Source organism: Ornithorhynchus anatinus, chromosome 10 (assembly GCF_004115215.2).
Source record: "Ornithorhynchus anatinus isolate Pmale09 chromosome 10, mOrnAna1.pri.v4, whole genome shotgun sequence".
Classification (NCBI taxonomy): Eukaryota; Metazoa; Chordata; class Mammalia; order Monotremata; family Ornithorhynchidae; genus Ornithorhynchus; species Ornithorhynchus anatinus.
The window spans coordinates 14,466,130-14,481,283 of NC_041737.1; the positions used below are offsets into that span (position 1 = coordinate 14,466,130).

General features: G+C 40.3%; 1 protein-coding gene across 6 annotated transcripts in view; it reads right to left on the reverse strand.

Moving 5' to 3' along the window:
* The window catches only part of NALCN (sodium leak channel, non-selective), a 209,976-nt gene that overhangs the window by 21,869 nt on the left and 172,953 nt on the right, over window positions 1–15,154 (reverse strand). For all 6 annotated transcript variants that reach the window (XM_029073990.1, XM_029073988.1, XM_029073989.1 and 3 more), the window contains 13 exons: window positions 13,284–13,375; window positions 13,079–13,201; window positions 11,565–11,621; window positions 11,217–11,337; window positions 10,983–11,114; window positions 9,683–9,850; window positions 8,070–8,174; window positions 6,539–6,645; window positions 6,137–6,257; window positions 5,954–6,052; window positions 1,401–1,494; window positions 857–963; window positions 466–540 (listed from right to left, as the gene is read on the reverse strand). In XM_029073990.1, coding sequence (XP_028929823.1) covers window positions 466–540; window positions 857–963; window positions 1,401–1,494; window positions 5,954–6,052; window positions 6,137–6,257; window positions 6,539–6,645; window positions 8,070–8,174; window positions 9,683–9,850; window positions 10,983–11,114; window positions 11,217–11,337; window positions 11,565–11,621; window positions 13,079–13,201; window positions 13,284–13,375 — 1,401 coding nt within the window. The remainder of the gene's footprint in view (window positions 1–465; window positions 541–856; window positions 964–1,400; window positions 1,495–5,953; window positions 6,053–6,136; window positions 6,258–6,538; window positions 6,646–8,069; window positions 8,175–9,682; window positions 9,851–10,982; window positions 11,115–11,216; window positions 11,338–11,564; window positions 11,622–13,078; window positions 13,202–13,283; window positions 13,376–15,154) is intronic.

The following is a 15,154-nucleotide window of genomic DNA, read 5'->3' on the forward strand; positions in this document are numbered from 1 at the left end:
AAATAGCTTCTGAATGACCCGATGAATAGTGGGACTATCGGAGAGTTGGAATTTTCCGTGCTTCACGGGAACTGTTCATCCCTCTCAGTGAATCTGCTTTCAATGAGTTTTCTGTGATAGAACGGCGACATTTCACTTTTGGGGTTGGACCACCTCTGTGGGACAAGCACTGTGTCCAGTGTGACTACCTTCTATTTACCTCAGTACTTAGTACAGTGCTTGACATTAAATAAACACATAATACGATTACTGTTAATCTCAATAACAAGGAAAATGTAATTGCTGCCCAATGAAGAGGCACATGTTCAAAAGGGAGTGTTTTAATTGCCAAGTCTTTAAAGCGACCGTTCTAAAACAATGGAACGAATGAGGAAAAGACACATGAAAGGCAGCCACACTATTTCTTTAAAATGGTAAAGAGTGGATTTTTTATTTGTGGACTAACCCAGAAACACATTACTGTACCTCTAGAACGAAGATGAAGGTGAAAACAACTGACATTGTTGCTAAAGGAACAGTCACTGGATCTTCAACATCCCACTGAAAACAGAAACAGCTTAAATTACATCTCATGACAGGAAAAAAGTGAATTTTAGTCATTGTTTAGTGTGACCCTGAGTGTTAGCTACTCTCAGATCATCATCAATGGTATTTATTGAACACTTACTGTGTGCAGAGCACTGTACTAAGGGCTTGGGACAGTACAGTACAACAGAGTTTGTATATACGCTCCCCGCCCACAACGAGTATGATGGGATTTTTATCTCAGCAGGATTTGCTCTTTCCACGGGTGTAGCTCTGGATGAAAAATTCTCTCAGACTACGGAAGGAAGGGAAATAGGCCAACTCAAAGCACCTTAACTGACAGTAACACAGACTGAGCCAGGACGAGTACTGCGATGGTCCGCTTGAAAAATGGATGCTGGGTGATGTCGTACATCTTAGCTCTAAACCCATCATTATCTGGAAGAGAAATGTTTAAGCAAGGGTGTTGGAGATGGAACAGATCTTTTCGGAGTTAATGGTCATCTTTTTGCTTTACAATCATTTTATATTTTGCTACTGAATCACAGACTAAACAGCCCTCTGGAAGGAGTGTCACAAATAAAGTCTTTGCTCCCTGAAAGATGATGGCCGTATTCAGTTTCTGTTAGGCTATTCTTTTTTGCTCATATCATCAAAAAGCAAACAGATGTATTTCATTTAAAAATTCATATTTTGATGGAGGACAAACAACATTTAGGTGGCCAATTTAATAATCTTCTCTATAGAAAGCTCCTACCTCTGCACTAAATTATGCCTAATCTCCTTGTGACCCCTCAAATACAATTCTAGCTTGAACTTTTGACTCTTGGGGAATTATGAACATCAGTATGAATAAAGTCAGAACATTCTGATACCTGGACGAGGTGGAAGATGAAGAGGTTGGGCTATCTTCAGTCGGCTTTTCAGATCTTCCCATCTTCTCTGATCTACAGTCAGCAAAGCCGTACCCTGAATAAATGACGTGAAGCACAGAGAAGCCCTCGGGGATTTAAACTCGGAACACTCGAACGAGTGGACGTGAAAACACAGTAGCTACTGCAGCACAAAACCAAGATTCACACCGTTCAAAATCATTAATTTCCACGGCATTTAGATAGAGAGGGTCGGATTTTCAGTCTGTCACTGGAAAAGGATGCTAAATAAGTATGGCTTGAGGGGAAACTGTTCATCAAATTGAGGGGGACCCACTGGACATTGGGAAATCCTATGAAACTCTTTGGAGGAAAATACTCTGAACTTTGCCATTTAACATTTCTAGAACAAAATAAGAGTTTGCCCATCTCATTGGGCATCACGGACTGTTTCTGAATCTGGTATCCTTATAATGTCAATGATAAAATGCTGCCCTCTCCAGGTGATCAGATAAATAAAGGAGACACGGTGACAATCCATTAATTTCGATTTGGGTCTTCATCTACTTCAGTTCATTGCTTCGTGGGTCCCGAGGCCAGAAAACGGTATTGAAAGATGAAAAGACTGACTTCAAATTGCAGTTCAAAATCCGGCTCTAGGAAGATTTTCCTGATTAGGCTTGATCACTCTCCATACCACCAAGGATTCCGTAGCATCGGCAGGTTCATTGACCCAGTCCTTCTTCCTTGACTCATTCTTACCATTATTAAATCTATTACATACATATCATATGTATATTATATGTATTACATGCATACAGGTAATATATGCATTAAATACTATGTATAAAGCACAATATGCATATCTATTTGGAGCAGTGGAAACTTTAAAGAAAACAACATTTTAAAAAATAATTTTTTTCTCTGGATTTAACTCTAAAAATGATTGGGGAGGGTGTAGAGATTGAGTGATATAAGCTAAATCCTAAAAATCCATACCCTAAAGATAAGCCTTTCTAGGGTATGTACGTGTTTTGACCGATACAGTGCATATCTAATATGGCATTTTTATTCTCCTGAATGCTTGACAAATGTGATGGATGGCAAACTGAGTTTCCCTCAGTGGATATGATCTTTATCGCTGTCCAGGTTCAGAAGAAGCACAGCAAACCAGCTTATCTGCAGGCCTGGAGCTCTGACCATTCTATTTGCCTTGAGAAATTCATTAAGGTTTTAAGGGCCCCTCCTAGATAGATGGTACTGCTAGAGTTGAAGCCTTGATTTATATGAACGTCTGTCTCACCCCTCGAAATTTTTAGCTCCTTGTGGGCCACGAACCTCTTTACCAACTCTGTTACACTGGACTTTCCCATATGCTTATTACAATGCTTTGCACTCAGGAAGCGCTCACTAAATACCACAGGTCAATTGATTGGTTTCCCCTTACCAAAAGAGTGAAACATAGTTTTGTGATAGATCCCGTGTTATTCAATCTCTTCTCTCTGGGCAGGGAATGTGGATATTTATTGTTATATTGTACTTTCCCAAGGGTTTAATACAGTGCTCTGCACACAGTAAGTGCTCTGTAAATATGATTGATTGACTGACTGACTCTGCTATCCAGCTTGGGAATGGGTCAACAGCTCTGAAATCTATTGATAAAATACCCCCTTCTGGTCCTCTTGGAAACCTTTTCAGCTAACAAGTTTAAGTGTCACTGAAAGATCTGAACTGTCATTGAGTACCACTGATTCACTGCTAATGCCGTTTACTCCGTCCTAGAAAACCCACCCCTATTAAGTTCATCTGACCCTACTTTCCCCATCTTAGAAGCCCTCCAAAAACCTTTCCTCCTTCAGGAAGCCTTTCCAAATTAACTCCCAACATCCCAAGTCCCAGCAATCCTCCAGTTATTCTCAACACCTAAGCACATAAGTACAGTTGATCGTATATTCAATTATTTATTCAGCTATTTCATCCTGACATTTATACTAGCACCTGTCATTTGTTCACCATCCTGTTCCTGTGAATGATAAATATTTTTGTCTCTCTCCCCCATTAGGTTGTAAGCGCTTTAAGGGAAGGGGGTGTGTTCTTGCTTCAGTGCTTCTTTCCAAGCTTAGGCTTAAAAAATGTCATTGATTGATTTCAGATGTTTTGCTCTGGGGGTATGTCATGAACGCCCACACAGGTACATGCAGAGGCATGGAGGGGATGGGAAAATACTTTTCACAGTCGGTTTGAGGCTATTGGTTCTAAGCCTGAGGAAGTTTGAGTTTCAGGATCGACTTGCCCCAGGAAATCCTAAACACCTCCCAAATTGTTCAACAGCTGTGAACTAGAACTACTGAATTACATATTTCAGACAGTGAACGGTCCAACAGTAGACTAAAAAAAGGAGGAGAAAATCAATTTAGAGATCTCCCCTAGCCTTTCAGACCGAGGCAACAAGTCAGACCAGACTGAAGGTGTCATGAGTAAGAATAGTACTGCCCAATCTCATCTAAAATAATAATCATGATGATGGTATTTGTTAAGATCTTACTATATGGCAGGAAACTATCAAAAGGCCTACATCTAGCACAGAAATGATATCGGGTTTCTTGATTGAGGTTCCCCTCCAAGTCGAATGTAACATTTACTGGCAACATAGGATAGCTTCCTGGGTCACTTGAGAGGAGAATGAATGATAACTGGACACTTGAGATATTTCTTTACAAGATGCTTAAATAGGCTGTCTTGAAGTAGGGATGGTAGAATAAGTCTTTTTAAAGGCACAGTGAAAAACAACTTCAAATGATGCAACAGCTTTTGGGGGACGAAGGGGGCACAGAGACCTCCAGGGATTGTGGTGGATTTGCCTGTGAGTGGAGGCTTTGAAACGATCATAAGAATCAGAGGCTAGGAACTACAGTTTGTAAACTCTAGACTGTACGCTCCTGTTCTGGACAGGGAACACGTACACTAATTTTGTTGTATTGTGCCCTTCCAAGCACTGAATACAGTGCTCTGCACACGATAGACATTCAATAAATACCACTGGTTGATTGATTGACTGCAAGTCATAATTAGAGGCAAAATAAAGACCAATTTGCCAATGGGCAGGGTGGGTATCTATCTGCTTATCTCTCTTTATACCTGTCATTAAAGTTCACTGTCAGTAACTTCATCTTTGAACATGAAGTGACAATTTAAGACCTTCTTGACCATCATGAAGTTTGGACACTTGAATGGGCTAGAATAGATAGGTCTCTATCCTGGGTGAAAGGGCTTCAGTCTCCACTTGCTTAGAACTAGGAACATGACAATTTGAAAGCACTGTCAGTCTTAATTAATAAGTTCAGGCTGGGGACAAAGAGGACTGGGGCCACTCTTTTCCAAAGAGTGATTGACAAGTTCTGGCTTAGAGAATTCTTAATATCATCCCCCAAAGCTTCAGACCACAGGGGAAATGCGGCAAACGTAAATAGAGTTCAAATCACTCCAATGCTGAGGTTTAAACATTTAAAAGCACGTCTTTGTACTGATTATATCATACAGAAAGAGTATTCAAAAATTAATTTCCTATTAATCTGGGCAAAATTAAACACAATGAGTACTCTGGGATAAGGAACATGCTAACCAATTTACTCTATGAAGTTGTTGAGATTTAAAAGTGAGTGTCACATCCAGCTAATTAAATCTCAGGAAAACCACCTGTTAATGGAGTCACCTGGGACAGATTATAAGCCTCTTCAAGGGCCTGGACATCAGTCCTGACACCAGCCACAGATGGAAGTACTGTTTACCCAACTCTGGCATGGAGGTTCTAAAAATTGCACAGAAGGAGCCTGCCCAAATCTTTCACTCTTCACCCTGCATCCCACGTTTTTAGAATTGGCCGGAACATTTTGGGAGTTGGGGATGGTTGGTGGGGAAATATGACCAAGGAGAAACTCCCAACCTGAGGTAGACAAAATGGAGGGATGGGATGAGAGGGAGAGAAGTACCCTGGGAGCTGGGTTTGAACAGCAGATAAGGCTGCAGGTCATAGAAAGTAGAAGGGAAATATGAGGAGCAGTCTGGGATCTGGGAGTTGAAGGTGAGAACGTATGAAGGCAAAATTTAGGGGAAGGTTGCTGGCTTTCCAAATCCTCCAGAAGTAAGGATAATGGATTGCAAATGGGTGCAAGAACCAGGTGAGAGAATGGAGTCCAGCTGGAGTTGGGGCTGACAGCATGGCAACATAAAGTCAAATTTTTCTGAGGAAGAGCCCCTAACAGTGGATTCGGGAGCCACCTATCAGCTGGCTCCTCTCTGCACTTTGAGAGGCCGGAGTGATTCCAGGCCCAAATGATGGACTATCTTGAACTAAACAACTCTATGTTACCAAGATCAATTCAATATGGGAACAGTAACCTGAAAGAGCACACGTGAAAGGTAGTCTCGAAGCAATGTGTAAAACAGAGATCAATTTTACTCGTAGACTTAGGGTTCAATGTCTCATTTCATACAAACCTTCAAGGAAAGACTAGGAAAGGTTAGATAACTACGGCACTGAAGCCCAGAATTCTTACCTTATTTTCATTGAAATTAGCAATGACTACACCAACAAAAAGAGTCAGTCCAATCATGCAACCCAAGAATACAAAAACGTGAATGTAGATTCCATGGATCTGTAAAAATGGAAACCATTATCATTTATCAAACCAACACAGGCAGGGCTTCAAACACTCAGACGATGCTTTGTGCTGGCTTACCGGCCCCACCCGGTGAATAATAACATCTCGGACTTCAACCCAGCCTTTCAAGGAAAGAACTTCAAACAATGCTAACATAGCATTTCCGACATTGTCAAAATTGAAGTTCCGAGGATTTGCCCTGAAACACAAAGACAGTTTTGCGACATCACAATGAAGAAAAATTTCTTATTTAAGAGTCTGTGGCAGTGTACTTTTCTCTGTAGCTATTCAGTGAAATACTGACTTATCAATGAACCTCACGTGCAGTGGTATTTTAATGTGTTCCAGTGTATTTCTGGTTGGATCTTATAAAACATGACAATACCTGCAAGCATAGTTATAGGCCAAAAGTATATTCCAAAATCTAGAATAGTAATTCAACTCTCCTTCCAGAGGTTCTGCTCCTGTGAAATTACTCACCATACTCGGGGCACCCAAAATCCAGGCTTCTTCTCTCCGGGTCTTAATTTTAAGTTTAAATTTTTGGAGACGCTTACATTAATTCTGAATATGCCATGGCAATCTTCCTAAAGCAGAAGAGACATAAGTCATATTAAACATGGGGATAAATGGACACGCAAGATTCAATAACTTTGTAGATGGCAATAACTAGTAAGATTCCCAGCCTATGGGTTACACATGTATATGTGAGAATGGTGATAATCGTGACGACGAATAATGTTGGAGTGTTACGTCTCAAACAGTGGATGAGCATTAGTCTCGCTCTCAAGACTGAGAAACTGTGCAAAGAAATTGACTTCCAGCATAGGTCTGGGAGTCAAAGGGCCTAAGATCTAATCCCCGAGCTCTACTGATTATCTGCTGTATGACCTTGGGCAAATCACTTCACTTTTCTGTGCCTCAGTTTCCTCATCTGTAAAATGGGGATTCAGTACCTCTCACTTGGACTGCAAGCCCCTTGTAGCATGGCTTAGTGGAAAGAGCCCGGGCTTGGGAGTAAGAGGACGTAGGTTTTAATCCCGGCTCTGCCGCTTGTCAGATGTGTGACTTTGGGCAAGTCACTTCACTTCTCTATGTCTCAGTTACCTCATCTGTAAAATGGGGATTAAGACTGTGAGCCCCACATGGGACAACCTGATGACCTTGTCTCAACTTCAGCACTTAGAACAGTGCTTGGCACATAGCAAGCACTTATTATTCCAGGTGATTCACTGGCAGCTACCTTAGTGTTTAGAACGGTGTTCGACACATAGTAAGTTCTCACCAAATATCACCGTTATTATTATTATTAGGGTGGTGGTGGTCTAGCCTTATGTCACCTACACTTTCAGCTACGTTCACATCATCCTCTTACGTTCTGCTGACTTCCCGGGGAACAGAGAGAGGATAAAACTGAAGGAGAAGCTTGGGGCTAATGGTGGATCTGAGGAAGGGCTGTTCTTAATGGCCTTGGCTTTCCCACTCATTTTTCCACTGTGGTTAATCAATCTATCGGTGGTATTTATTACGTGTTGACTGTGTGCGGTCCCAGCTTTTGCAAGGTCTGCTTGTGATATGGATTTCTTTACTCTGGCAAACGGGGCTCGATTTCATCTGGAGTGCTACTTGTCCATCTGACCAGCTCGGATGCCACGGTTGTCCAATGCCTCACTTCGCACTCTGCCATCCCTGGTATCCTGCCAGCTCACATACTCTGCTTCCCTGTGGACTGCCCTTCACATCAGAAGAGCCATCATTCATTAGCTCACATTAAGAGTTGAATTTATAACCTTCTTTCTTTCCTCTACCTGCAATTCATTTTCGTGTCCATCTCACCCACTAGTTGGAAGCAATCGGGTCTACTAAGGCTACTGCGTTCTCACAAATGCTCAGTTCGGTATTCGGCACAGAACAAGCGCTCAGTAAAAACTATTTGATATAGCCGATTGATTACAACTGAGAGAGGCTGTGCTCCCTTATTTTTGGCTTCGAGGAAAAGGGAGCTCCTTACCCGTCTCATAATTTGAGGATCATTGCACTTCGCCAGTTTCCCAGCGAACAGCTGAACTCCAAAGCTTGCAAAAACAAGCATCAATGTCAGCAAAAGAATGGATACCTGCAAAATGGAGATTATCAACATCCTTTCATAAAAGTTACAGGTGGGAAAATATATACAATAAGACTTTACTTAAACCCTTTTGTTTGCAAACTTTGGCACTGAAAGGCAACTCTTCCAACACAGACCAGCTCAGTTTACTACACACTGACGGCATGAGGATTAGTAAAATGAATGTCTCTCAAGCATTTTGGAATGCACAGATAGAGCGAGTGATACATTATGGAAATAAGAAGAAATCTTTTTATCTTATTTTTGGTATTATGGTCGATGTTTTATCTTTCGTTCGACGAACGAGTACTAGGAGTATCTTCGTATTTGTTTTTAGTTTTCAAAAATCTCTCTTCTAAGTAAAAGCTAATGATGGTGCTTCGTTTGTTACTGTGAGCTTGTATGTGTCTGAGCATTTATGTGGGTATGCACGCATACATCTGAGAGTATTTGAGATTACGCTAGCAAAAATTCCCAAATTTCTATTTTTGAATTCACTTGGACTCCCTCTGCTGGCTATATCCCTCCATTTCAGAAGAGAAAGTTCAGGATTTAGCTAAAATTCTCAATTATTACAGGGGTTAAATTATCTTTCATGTGCTACTCAAGCATATATTTTAAATAATCATCCAGAAACGAAGCTTTAGATAGATTTTTAAAGTCACCACTAAATTTTAACAGCATGAACACTAGTCCAATGTGGGTCCTAAAACTATTAAGTACTTAAGGCGATTGGACTCAAAGAAAGGGGATATTTGCGGTCTATTCACGTATGATATAAATTGTTGAAATAGTATACAATGATCCTTATTTTTCACTGGCTGAAATCACTGCCAGTCTGTAAACCTTGACTCCCTGAATCCAAGAGATAGGAAAATTTCCAAATGCTGTTTGAAGGCTAACATCATGGTCTTGTCCTTAGGAATTATTGAAACTCTGAATCTCTCTGTACTGTCTTTGAGCCTAAAAAGTCAAGGGTCAGATTTCTTAGTATGCAGTTAGCAGTCAGGAATAAAAGCTTTAATTTCTGAAATTCTGCTCTTTCAGTGGTGTGAAGGGAATATGTCACTTTCTTGTTTCATACCCCAAACTCTTAGTACAATCAATAAATCAGTCAGTGGTATTTGTTGAGTGCTTGAGGTGAGCAGATCACTGTTCTAAGTGTTTGGAAGAGTACATGGAAGAGAAATTAGCAGACACGTTCCCATCCATAGTAAGCCTACGTCTAGGAGATTAACATTGTTTATTAAACCCAGAAATGCTATCAGTACTTCTGTTTACTGTGCATTCTGCATAAGTTAAATCTTCTGTGACTACAAGAATAGTGAAATATCTGTGAATTTCAATTTTGCTGCTTTTGCATAAGCATTTACATTGACTTCAAAACGAGCTCCAAGAACATCCTGGGGCAGGTCCCACTCTCTGACGGAGCAGGGCCCTTAAGTCACCCGGGCCCATCTCACATAGCATTGGGAAGTTAGTTTACCTTTTCTACAAAAAAAAGTCACTGAACGTACCAGAAAAATTTCCTTGAAACCGCTGAATAGTTCTCGCACAACCTTCCTCATCTGAGGCACCAATTTGAAAATTCGAAGGGGTCTCAGGCACCGCAGTACCATTAAAAGCTGAGCTCCTGATTTAGCAGGCACGTTCTGAGGCATCCAACAAAGGAATATCAAACTCACCTACAGAGAAAAAATACCCAACATGAAGATGTACTGGAAAGATTAAATAATGACATAAGCCTCTTTTTTTTTATTGTAATAACCATTCCATTCAAATCTCCCTCTGCAGCACAGAGATAAGTTCTCTGAGAGAAAGAGCTCCTGATTGAGGAGGAAATTTACTTGGTAGACCATGTCTTTCCATTAAAAGAATATCCTGAATTTCATTTAGCAAATCTTTTCACATAATCGGCAGGTAATGGGTAAAGTTCAGATTTTCTTTTCTGCATACCGTACTCTTGCCCTCGAATCAAGAGAGGACAAAAACCGAAGAGGCCGTTCTGTGAAATCTATGCATTCTTTATTGCAGGGTCCGGATTCTATCACCTATGACCAAATTTATCAAATCATTTTCTCATCTGTTCATACTTTTTAATTATAGACAGATATTTATGAAGTATTTTATTTGAATAAGGTGGGTGAGTTTTCACAGAAAATGCAATCAAATATCTATTTATGAACTCTCTTGATACCTGAACACTGTTTTGATTCACTCATTTTGTCTTTTGATTAAAAAATGCCTATATATCAACTAATAATAATTGTGGTACTGGTTAATTGCTGACCACATGCCAAGCACTGTGATACGTGATGGGGGAGATAGAGGACAATCTGGTCAGACACAGCCCATGTCCTGTATGGGGCTCACAGTCTGCTACCCCCATCTTACAGATGAGGAAACAGAGGCCCAGAGAGGTTATATGACCCTCTCAAGGTCACACAGAATCTCCAACTGGAGGAGTCAGTTCCAGAACCCAGGTCTCCTGACTCCCAGTTCTGTCCTCTATCCCTAGGTTATGCTACTTCTCATTATACAGAGGATGTAATGCTAATAATAATTACGGAATTTGTTTAGCACTTACTATGTGCAGAACACTGTTCTAAGCGCTGGGATAGATGCAGGATAATCAGATTGTCCCATGTGGGTTCACATTTTTTAATCCCCATTTTTGCAGATGAGGTAACTGAGGCACAGAGAAGTGAAGTGACTTGCCCAAGGTCACACAGCAGACAGGTGGCGGAGCTGGGATGAGAATCCACGACCTCTGTGGTCATGTCACTAAATAACAAACGTTCCCTTTATTAAACTTACAAGATATATAAATATGTCCATTACTCCTCCAAAGTCCCTAATGACAGCGGTGGGGGTAAAAAATAAACCATCGGCCATTATCTTCAGGTTGAGTTCAATGCTCATGAAGATCACGAACACATACTCGGCAATCTGCAAAGTGGGGGAACCAAACGTCAGGGTAGTAAAAGGCAGTGAAAAACAAGAGGTCAGTTTTTAACTGCTTTGGCTCGGTGTTGTGATTTAATGCATTACCTGCAACGTGGGTGCATGCATGACTCTTCGAAAGGGGGATTCAAACATCATCGAAATGCAGGAACAGATAGTCACAATGATCATAACCCAGTCCAGGTACGTAACCAATCCCAGCAGATCACTGCCAAAAAATGGACTTAGCCAATTAAAATAGGCATCAAAACAGCACTGAAAAATATCGCTTACATTACTGAGATGATTAGGGTAGTTTCTTACAACTATTTTATAGTAAAAAATAGTAGTATATAGTAGTATAGGATAAAAGATAGAGGTGGGAGAATATATAAGCTATATCACGATAGGTAAAAACTTCAAGCACACATGTAAAATTGCATTCCACGTTCTTACTAAAGTTGATGATACTTGGTATTTTTCACAGCTCCAGTAACAGGGTCTGTTTTAGAGCTGGAAGAGATAAGAACATTTCAAAGTTGACAAATTATTAAGTATTTTTTGCTTGTTCATAATTCGTATGCATGCAGTGCATGTTTGAAATAGTGATCCTTCTGTTCATGCAAGGGTAAAGGGCCAATTGAAAAATTTGTGCTATGTAATATTATAATTAATATTGGACAAAATAGATTAATTAAGAACATGGAGTAGGATGCTTTGTAGATCAACACTTTAAAATTAGAAGCCAAATTTATTGTTTGAAAAGTGATTTTAAAAAAAAATCAACTAAAATATTTTCCATTTCACTGGAAAAATGAATTTTTTCCTATCCGTGCTCTTAAAATATCCTGTATATCTAATAGCAAAGAAGTTATACTGGACAGTATACTATATCCATAGGCCAATTCACTAGACATAAAGAATGGGAGCAAATTTCCTGATTTTTAAATTTGTAGTGGGCTAAAACTCTTCAAATAAAGCACCTGACATTAGGGTTCTAGTATGTTCAATATATTTTACAATAAACATATTAAATGACTATGTATTATACATATTATAAGAGATTTTTGAATTGATTCAAATTGCAATGTCGGTAAAGGGTAAATTTAACCTAAAGTGAAGGTTTCAAAAGATTTGCTACAGGAATATTAATGATTTTTGTGCCAGAAAAGCTGCATCTAATTTTTTTAAAAATCAGGACAGATTCCATGCTTGAATCTTGCTGATTTGGGAGGACCATTTCTAAACGTTCCACATTCCCGTTCTGCATGTTGGTTAAACCCATTCTCTGGGACCAGAGGGCATTTCTCTTTCTAGTTATTTGTTTATCTGATAGCTCTAGAACGGGCCCACTTTTGCCATTGATTTCAGAAGCCTCCGGTCTCCTGCAAGTGAGTGTAGCAGGGGGGTGAGGCTCTGGAATTAGTTCAATAACTATTCTGCAAATGAATATAATATAGCACATTTTTCTTTCCTTGTGCTATATTACCCAGAGAGACCAGAGGCTGTAATACTGTGAAAATACTGGGGTTGCAAATTCAAGTTTCAAGCCATCTAATGAGGGGTTCATCTTGAGTCTCGGTAAGCTTTTGCCTGTTTCTCCTCATTCATACCCAGGGCAAATAGCACCTACCTAATGGGGTGGCTATTAAGAGTGAAAAAGAAAATGAACTGCAGAGTACTTTGCAAAAATAACATACTACCTCATTGTAAACTATTGATATATTATGTGATTTTAACCCGGTCCCTTGATGAGGAACCATACTTATATTTCTGTCCATCAGTGAGGTTACCCATTTTTTTCCTCTCATTAATGAAACCATTAGCTTGTAAACTCTTCACAGACAGGTACTCTGTTCTTTTACTTGTACAGGATTTTTCCAAACAGTCAGCAGAGAACTCTCCACACAGTCAATGGTCAATAAATATGAAAGATGATGACGATGACGATGAAAACGAAATATACTCACGCATTAAAACGTGCTCGGACCACCACACGACAAAAATTTCGGAACCTGTGTTCACGACCGACTATGAAAAGTGGCTTATCAAAATACGGATGATTCTCCCTCAGTTCTTCTTCTTGCACTTTCCTTTAAAAAAGTGTTTAAAAAACATTCTCAGAAATAAAGAATCCTCCCGAAAGGCATGCCCAAAGCCTGAAATGTTTAATACCTCTTCATTTCGGCTTGTTCTTTTTTTTCCTGGATCATCTTTATTTCACTATCTTCCCTCTGGGCATTTCGGTATCTCACTGTGTTGGAGTGCTAGAAATAAGTAAAGAGAATTCATAGTAAGCACTTAACAAATACATTATTATTTTTCCACCCAAGTAAATATTTGGTATGTTTTTACCAACAAAAGTAATGACTTCATGTGAATCATTCTTTCTCCACACATATAAATATTTTGTATGTTTTTACCAACAAAAGTAATGACTTCATGTGAATTCTAAGGATTCATGTGGTGTTTGGCCAAAGTTTTTTCATTCAATCTAAGAAGACCAATATGACGCTGACATCCACAACAATTTCCCTTACTGTTTAGCTATATGTACTCTATTTGTCAACTAGATTATATGGGGGAAAAAAAACTCCAAAACTATTCTGAATTTAGAACTTTTAAAGGTCAATTTCAATTCTCTGCCCTGGTAAAGAAGAAAAGACGGGGTTCACCCAAAAGCTGAAAAATAAGTATTCATAAACTCAACTGACCCCATCTGATTTGGAATAAAACATGATACACGTTAGAGACTTACCCCCCAGTCTCATTCCACAGAATAGCTCCTCAAGGGCCTGGTTCACATACACTAATACTACTGTACTGTCTCAAGCCTTAGAACAGCCTTCTGCACACCAAAGGTGCTCAACGGATATCACGGATAATAATTATGTTATTTGTTAAGCACTTACCATGTACAAAGCACTGTTTTAAGAGCTGGGGTTGATACAAGGTCATCAGGTCGCCCCCGTGGGGCTCACAGTCTTAATCTAGAGAATCTTAAGCTAGAGAAGCAGCGTGGCTCAGTGGAAAGAGCACGGGTTTGGAAGTCAGAGGTCGTGGGTTCTAATCCCGGCTCCGGCACTTGTCTGCTGTGTGACCTTGGGCAAGTCATTTAACTTCTCTATGCCTCAATTACCTCATCTGTAAAAATGGGGATTAAAAAAATGTGAGTCCCATGTGGGACAATCTGATTACCCTGTATCTACCCCAGCGCTTAGAACGGTGCTCTGCACATAGTAAGCGCTTAACAAGTGCCATAATTATTAATCCCCATTTTGCAGATGGGGCAACTGAGGCACAGAGAAGTGAAGTGACTTGCCCGAAGTCACGCAGCTGATAAGTGGCGGAGCTGGGATTAGAATCTATGACCTCTGACTCCCCAGGCCGGGCCGTTTCCATTAAGCCACACCGGAGCCCCATCGGCAACTTGAAGATATACTGGATGACCCTTTGTTCACCTGAAAGGTGGGCTATACCAGCCGTACAACATAACTCGCGATGACTCCGTATCGACCCTTTTGCAGAAATGTACAGAGCCCTGCCATCACCTCTCCCCCTTGCTCCAGAGCCACCGTCTTCACCCAGATTCTTGTGAACATAGGTGCCGTTACTGAGCTGTAAGACGTAGTGCGAGGAGAAAAAAGGAGGCCCTGGTGTTTAAAAAAAAATACATGGACACGGTGATGTCCAGTACTGCACTGGCAATATAGACAGTGCTTAGTCCAGTTCTCTGAAGCACTCAATCAATATCAATGACTGATCGACTGACACTCCCCGAAAACAAGCTATCCTCTATAAAGCCAGACAAATCATTACCCCAAGGATAAATGTAAATGCAAACGGAAATCTTTACTTTGATAAGTATGGAGTGGTAGTAGAGGACCGGTAGCAATAGCAGGGATGAGCATGCTCACTTGATTCAAATGTATTTACTGAGCGCTTACTGTGTGCAGAGCACTGTAGTACGTGCCGGGGAGAGTACAGTATAACAGACACATTCCCGGCCCACAACGAATTTACAGCGGAAAGTGCCCACTGTATTT